Source organism: Fibroporia radiculosa, assembly GCF_000313525.1.
Source record: "Fibroporia radiculosa TFFH 294 genomic supercontigs, scaffold5116, whole genome shotgun sequence".
Lineage (NCBI taxonomy): Eukaryota > Fungi > Basidiomycota > Agaricomycetes > Polyporales > Fibroporiaceae > Fibroporia > Fibroporia radiculosa.
Window position 1 is genome coordinate 9,298 of NW_012133730.1, and position 8,206 is coordinate 17,503.

General features: G+C 51.5%; 2 protein-coding genes across 2 annotated transcripts; both read left to right on the plus strand.

Annotated features, from left to right (window-relative positions):
• Positions 1-64: 64 nt before the first annotated feature.
• Positions 65-394, plus strand: FIBRA_08939 (uncharacterized protein; the record flags this gene model as incomplete). The annotated part of the gene is made up of 2 exons (XM_012330548.1): positions 65-264; positions 331-394. 2 exons carry the CDS (start codon positions 65-67, stop codon positions 392-394), a joined length of 264 nt encoding a protein of 87 aa, XP_012185938.1.
• Positions 395-3,048: 2,654 nt separating this feature from the next.
• FIBRA_08940 (uncharacterized protein) lies at positions 3,049-4,832 on the plus strand (the record flags this gene model as incomplete). Its single annotated transcript, XM_012330549.1, has 2 exons — positions 3,049-3,187; positions 3,253-4,832. The coding sequence occupies 2 exons, from the start codon at positions 3,049-3,051 to the stop codon at positions 4,830-4,832; spliced, it is 1,719 nt and encodes a 572-aa protein (XP_012185939.1).
• Between the last annotated feature and the right edge of the window lie 3,374 nt (positions 4,833-8,206).

Sequence of the window (8,206 nt, forward strand, 5' to 3'; positions counted from 1 at the left end):
AATGCGCTTCTGGCCGTGTTCCGAGTCGCCTGACGAAGGTCCCACTGCAGCGCCGTGGTCTGCTATGCTTTGCGCTGGCGGATTGGCGGGCATCGCGGGGTGGGTAGCGACATTTCCGTTTGATGTGGTGAAGACTCGCGTGCAGAGCACGCATAGCACCGCGTATGATAATCCCTATAGGACGACATGGTCGACTATCGCTGCGTCCTATCGCGCAGGGGGTCTTGCTGTGTTTTTCCGTGGGCTGGCGCCGACACTCATTCGGTATGTTAATTCGGACTTATACTGTGAGTCTTACGTGTCTCACAGAGTTTCCCTTTAATCATGTAGAGCCATCCCGGTGAACATGGTCACATTCACAACGTTCGAAGCGATCGTGCACACCCTGTCGTAAATCCCTGTTTTTGCAGGACCTCTGCAGACAGATGGCATTTAGTCTTGCGCTAATCGTGTTATCCACGTATTAACAGCAATTGTTCGCGTACAAATCGACTCAGGCCTACGATCTCAATATCTCGAATTCTCGACGAGCGATCGGGGTTCTGCATGTGCTTAGTCTTTGCTCGTGGAATCGTATGTGGTAATGTTGCATATATAATTTATGCCAAACCCTCAAGCAGTAGGGTATTAGTTGTTTATTTTAGTTTTCGTACGTGTGTGCGATGTCAATTGATTTTGAGAAATCTTATTCGCTAACCCGTTGAGCTGCCTGTGGCTGAGACACCATTGTCAGCTATAAATGGTTTGAAATTTGAAATTTTGCGATGGCGCAGGCGCTCGTCCTTCTTCGCTCTACCCGGCCACTTCAACTTGCAGGTAGTCTTTTTGCATCACAAATGGACTTGAAGCCGATATCGTCTTGTGTAATCACGACTACGGAGCGAGAAAATCTCATCGTGGCGGCATTTGAAGGTATGTCGCTCAGTCAATTCCGATCAAGATCGTAGAATGGGCTATATTACATTGTCAATTTGGATGTTGGTACTGATCGGGTTTGTAGCCAAGAAACACGCATACAGCCTGACATATCACCCTAGCTTCCCGGTTGGGGCAGCACTGCTTTCCGCCGATAAAACAATTATCAAAGGGTGCAGTGTTGATTGTGTGTCTTCTGGTGAGTGAACCCAAGTGTGTATCCTACATATGTCCTACACCGCATATTTGCAATGTTCGTTCCCGACTAATGATTTTCTGGCTGCGATGCAGGCGCTATCTGCGCGGAGAGAACAGCAATCGTTAAAGCAGTAGTGAGCCTCGTTGTCTCGGTACCGCTGAGCGTATGAAAACTCATTAACACATGCCGTCGTGATCGAAAACGCAGACAGAGGGGATCCGATCTTTCCTCGCGATCGCCATTGTTAGGTGAGTGCTACTTGATTAAATTTTAACGCCACTACCAACCGTCGGCGTCATCGCGGCTACGATTTTTGTAGTAGCGTTGTAAACAGTAGCGTTCCTCGAGTCGTTGGACTAATATCCGTTGCACGTTTGTAGCGATGTGGCGGTCCCGATCTCGCCCTGCGGCCTGTGTCGCCAAGTTATGGGAGAGTTTTGTCCACCTGAGATGCCGTGCCTGCTTGTCCCTGCGGACTACAGTCGGCGACGAGAGGCGGGTCATGTGGATGGCGGTGTGCTGGAGCTTACGCTAGGCACGCTGTTCCCTTTGACCAATCAGTTGAAGGACTGAACGTGCCTGTGACATATAACGATGATGTCAGGGATCGCAAAGTTCAAATCCAGCTAAATAGTAGGGCCTCCTGCTTGATTGTGAGTCCAGGGGATGTAACCTGGCCATTAAAGGCGACTAAATCTTGTGCGGGGCGCATCCTTCCGGAGTAGGCTTTTATTTAGTGCCGACCTAGCCGATAGAGCGGACATGGAGAAAAGTTCCGTGTACGAGGCCGCACACCTCGATGCTTCTTAACCCCAATGACCGAGCTCCAATCTCGCGCTCTATAGTCATAATGAAACACTGCCTTACATTCGAACATCTTGTTGTAAAGACTTCCAGTGATCGGCGCGAAATGGGTTTGTGCATGTGGCTTTTCATCTTTGACGGACTGATCAGGCCGCTTTGTGTAGCTCTCTGTCGCTTAACTTATCCCGGCGACCAATGGTCCTTAAATTTCATCTTTAGGGTGAACTAAAAAAAGCGTCTATATGTATTGATTCGTCGACGGTGCAACACGACAGCGTGGTGCTGTGCTCGCTAAAAATGCACTTGCCCCAACCTCTGCAAGACGTAGCAGCAGACTTGTCGCTGGGCATGAAGTTGGCCAGCTGACGGCTGCAGATGCAGTTGTAATCCAGAAAAAGATGATCACGAGGCACCAGCTGAGGGGAACCAATAAAGCAAGGGAACCATGTTGACGTCGTGCGGAAGACGTCGTTTTACTATGAGGCTGCTGCGCCGGAGGAAATATACATAGTACCAGTAGACGCGACTCGGAAGCCGGCAGGAAATCTGGCAGATGTGAACAATTTCGGCGATGAGGCTCGACGGCAAACCTGCGCCGCACAGGCAGATTCTTGTGCACAGCTCGAACGGCCTGTTCCGACTTCCACAGCTTGGGAACCCGATTGGGATGGTGTTCAAGCTTGCAAAATCCAGCAAGGTTGGGACTCGGATGGACACGCAGCCTCCGACCGGGAAGAGACCCACGTATGCGAGGCGGTGGAGCAGCTTAGCGGTCGCGGAGGTTCCTCGCAATCTTAAATCCTGAATTAGCACGATGACGTTGAGTTACCTGAACAAAACTCAAATTTGTTATAGCTCGATTTATAGGAACTGAATGGAAGTGTGAGCGAGACCGGCAGCGACAAGTTCATAGCAAGTATAGACGATCGTATTTATGGCCGGGAGTTGTCCATGCTGCAACTTGAATTTTTTGGGGGTAACAACCAGTGTCGCTAGGTTGCCATAGATGGAAACCTCATCAACGGGCAAATGCCGAGGGTGCTGGGAACGATAAAGAGGGCGCACATTCACTTAAATTCTTTTATATACCTTCCCTTCCTCCACCTCCCGTCTCTGGCTAGGCTGGCATCATGCGTGTCCCTCTTCCCCTTGCTCTCCTTTCTATCGTTCCGCTCGTCTCAGCCCTCGCCCCCGTCGTCAAGAAGGGCAGCTATCTTTTCGACTCCACCACAGGCGATCGTTTCTATCTCAAGGGTGTTGCCTACGCCGGTGCGTAATCTACCTTGTATTTTATTTTCGACCAACAAGTCATTCTTTCATCTTTTTGATTGTAGCCAACTATGGATCTGGCCAGGCGACAGCAGTAGAAGAGAGTGGTAGCGTCAGCCAACTTGATCCGCTTGCCAACGGCGATGGCTGTACTCGCGACCTTCCCTACTTCAAGGAGCTCGATATCAACATCATCCGTGTATACCAGGTCAACGCCAGTCTCGATCACAGCACCTGTATGAGCGCCCTTAACTCGGCAGGTATCTACGTTCTTTTGGATCTTGCCACGCCCTACGAGGCCATCAACAGCGTCAACCCGTCATGGAACACCGAGCTTATGACTTCTTACGTTGAGACGATCGAAGCATTTGGCAGCTTTGAGAACGTCTTTGGTTTCAACATTGGTAACGAAGTCGTGAGTCTTCTTCCTCTTCCTCCGCTGGTAATATCCGGTCTCATTCTTCTACAGATCAGCAGCCTCCCGAATGACCAAGCAGCACCCTACATCAAAGCTGCTGTCCGTGATATCAAAACGTATCTTTCTGCTCACAACTACAGCCAGCTCGTTGGCTACACCGGCACCGACTCTCCCAACTCGCGCGTCACTCTCCCATACTACCTCGCATGTGACGAGGACGAATCGGACATCTTCGACTACTGGGGCATCAACGTCTATGAGTTCTGTGGTAACAGCTCTTTCACCGCTTCGGGCTATCAGGCTCGCACAGAAGAGCTGCAAGACCTTGGCATTCCCGCCTTCTTCTCTGAGGATGGCTGCATTTCCGACCCGCCCCGTACGTTCTCTGATGTTCCCATCATCTTCGGCTCCGAGATGACCGACGTATGGTCGGGCGTCATCATGTACGAGTATATCGAGCAGTCCAACAACTACGGTCTTGTCAACATCTCCTCCGATGGCAGTTCTGTTGCTACTCTCACCGACTTCAACTACCTCAAATCGCAGTACGCAACCGCGACCGGATCCTCGCTTGCCGAGGCGTCCTACACACCCACGATCTCGCTTCCCGTCAGCTGCCCGGCGTCCAACAGCAGCTGGCCCGTCGCCACAGCTCTGCCTCCGACTCCAAACAGCGGCGAATGCGCATGCGTTGCCAGTCAGTTGACCTGCATCTCGACTTACACCGACGGTAGCTCAGACATCGGCACGGCGCTCGGCGAGATCTGCGGCGAAAGCTCCACGGCGTGTTCTAGCATCGCTGGTAACGGCACCGAGGGCACGTATGGCGACTTGTCGATGTGCTCGCCCCTCCAACAGCTGAACATTGCCATGGACGTGTACTACAACCAGCAAAGTCGTGCATCGTCCGCGTGTGCGTGGTCGTTCGCGACAACGACATCCGTCGCTGGCGTCACCGATACCGCTGCCGCTGCCGCGGCGACGAGCAAGTGTATTGCACAGGACGCGTTTGTTGGCAGCACGGGCATCCCGAGTGCGACGACGACGCTGCCGGGTGCAACAACGCAGCCGCTCGTCACGGTCACGAGCCAGTCGTCAACCGGTGCCAGCTCGAGTGGACATAGCAGTGGCGCAGTGCCACTATTGGGTGCGCACATCCCCGTGGCGGCCGTCTTTGGGAGCATGGTCGCCGGACTTGTTGGCGGCATGGTCATGGCACTCCTGTGAGAATCTCACATCTCGGCACGCTTGACACGTCTCGGCCGTGTCTGGACGATATATTCTTCATCACCTACGCTATGGATTCGGATACGGACATCAGTTATACTTACCACCATCTCATCTGCTCAGACTGACTTGATACGCTCACGGTCTGCGCTCGCGTGCGGGTTGCGCATCCACTCGTTTCTTGTTGTCGCCGTCGTCGCCACCTGCTTATATCTAACTACAGTCTTTCGCTTAGCATAGCGCTCCGAGCGTGCGTGTATGTACGTGAAAAGCGCGTCGAGTGTCTATATCCTTGCGTACGTACCGTATGCCGACGTAATTGCTCTCGTCTCTGTTTTTGTATGCTCTCGCGCAGAGCACTGTTTGCAGCCCACACCATGAATCCGTAGACCACTTTCTTTTTCTATCGCTTGATTCAACGCCGTGAAAATGCATTCTTGCGGATTCGTTCTGTGCCTATGGTCGTGGTTCACACAGGACTAACGGCAAAATTCTTCTGGATCTACCATCACGCCTTGTTACGTGCGATGCGCTCCACAAAGTGCCATTCATGTGCGGGCAATTTACAGACGACTGGATCTTCGTCACGAACCACGCGAGCCCGACTTTATAACACGACGGGGCACGAGTGTCGCTAGGCATCGCTTCGAATTCTCCCCGAAATGCCCTTCCGTCGAGACTTTGTCACTTCCCTCAGTGGTTCGAAGTCGAGAGCGATCTCGACTGGTAGAACGCGACGATAGATTAAATGAATGCGACCTCCCGTCACGGCATGCGAGGGAAGTTGACACTATTACTCCAGTTGATTCGTCCTCGGACGCGAGTACTCGCAACGGACGTATATACACACGCGCTCTCCTCAGTTTACACATTGTGCGACAGATCGTAGCCATACCGGAACGACAAACTCTAAACTACCGAGTGTGTCCGCCATGCAACTTCCGCCACATACATTCATACAATTTATCCCAGTCGGACGAGGTATTATTCGTGGGACTCACCCAGTTATCCCAAGACAGCAAGCCTACGTGAGGTCTAAATTCCTCCACATCCGAAGCTTTCAAATTGGCGCATCTTCTAAGAACAAGTTCAGGAATTTGCGCATGGTTTTTCGAGCGTTCTGCCAGACACTGGTGGAGAGCCGTGGCGACGATGTATCGTGCTTCAGGATCAAACCTGGTCGTTTCCACCTTGAGCACACCCAGCCGAGGGAATAAATATGAAGGCGTGTCCTCTGTAGCTTCGGGTTCGACATCGCAATGACTGAGAGTCTTCAGTAGCCCTTCCCATATCCCGTTATAGGTCCAAAGCACAGAGGGCTTCTCCCTCGCTCCAAATGCACCTGTCCACTCATTGGCACATGATAGGTCGCCCCCTGTGACGAACATGACGCTCACTTCCGCAAGTGGCAGTGTTTTGCACAAAGGAGCAACTACGCTCCGAGTGAACCTGAAAGAACAGTGATCTTCCATGATACCTCACCAATTTGTGCACTTTTAGACGTGGAGGAACCATTCGAATCCTCGTCCAATAAAGCCGCAAAGACTGCTTGATGATCATCTTCGCAGGCTTGTATCCACACATCAATCATCTATGCCTCCAAAAACATACAGGCTTCAGATTGGAATCCTATCAGGATGGGAAACCTTAGGGGTGAAGGCTTGAGACAATAGCTCTATATCGAGCCCATCAAAAGTAACTTGCAGTTGGATATTGGGTGAAAGGTCAAGATGACCAAGCGCGTCGACACACTCCTGTGCAGACCCCCCGATATTGAAAAAACGCAAGCGCGGGAATGAGTATATCCGGCTGTCTGCTAGAGGGGGGGATTCGAAGATGTTCTGCAGCGTGAGACTTCTCAATGTGGGGATTTGTTCTAACTCGTTGAAAAGCTTCGTCATGGTGATGTTAGGTTGACTACCGATAATGACAAGATGTTGAAGGGAGGTAAAGAAGGATATTCTCTCCCAATTGGTGGCCAGATAATGGACTTCTAATCAATGGAGTCACGGAACAAGGCCTCTTGATGACAGTATGGACATCTTCATTTCCTCCCTGACACCCCGGTAACTGGTTAGCGTCAATGCTTCTAGCAAAGGGGCCGAGCTAGGGCGGTCGGGCCCTGACCACAAACTGCTCACGAGCTCTGGAGGGCCTGAAATACTGAAATGCCGAATCCGGAAGAGATTTTCCGCCAGTAGACTGAGTGTGTGTTCGTGAGGTGCCTTTGGGGGTGCAGGTCTGTCGTAGATCTCAACAGACAAGGGCGCATTCCTAAAACGTGTCAGAGTCTTGTGGTTTGGCACACAAAAGTCTGGGACATATACATGGGACCATAGCCTGGGAAACGCGAGTGCTACATTACGCAAATGGGAGCAAACCCGCGTGATGTATAGTTTTGCGGCGACATTGTACATGGTATCGGAGACGCAGTGCATAAAGATCATGGCCAAGAGCTCCGGGAGTAAGCGGCCAATGAGAACGAGGGTGTTCAATTGTGATCGAAGTTTGACAATGGTTTCATCTTCAATCTTCTGCCACGCTAAGCGTGTGTTGCCCAGCATGCCCGCGTCAAGATTCAAAGCAGAGGACGCAATATGGCCTATTTTTTTCACCTTTGTATTTCTATTGCTAATCTTTAATCAGAGAAAGTTCTGGTAGCAAGCAACGATCCCTACGTTGGTTTAGACTTAGAAAGGCGCATTATATACGGCAAGATTAATTGGGATATTGGATTGTGATGTCAACAGCAAGTATGTGGTTGAGCAGGGCTGCAAAATTCAACTGTGGTGGAAGATATGAGTTTGCACCTACGTTCGAGGCCGGAAGAACTTGAACTTCGAGAAAGAAAACACCGTGACGCGTCTGCCACTGCAGGATTTAAGTTCGTGGCTTGTCACACTCTGAGCCCTCACCGCCATAGAGAGTCGTCACGGGATGGTGACTGTCGGCATTTCCCGGTGATGCCACTCCGCGATCGACGATCGCTGTGGCTGAAGTTGGAACTCAGGCGGAGTGTGGCCATTGTTCGAGCTGTCCCCGAGGCCGCCGCTCGCACAAGCCTCGCCCCATACCCAGAGGTGTTGACTCTTCGTGGATGAGAATCTGCATCTCCTCTTCCCTGGTGGACATCGCTTGGTTGGTTCGAAACCGTGCAAATAGCGAGTTGCAGAGTGCGTGTCCTGTTCAATATTCTATCTCTGACATGTACACAACACCTGACCAAACTGAAGATACAGTTCCCGAGTGTGACTACCTCAGGACGCCACATATGCGCCTGTGCTCACCACTCCGCTTTGACAATTGGCTGATTTATCGTCTACAGGGCCGAACAAACCAGAGTCGACGCCACGCAGTGCAAAGCCGTCGAGCCA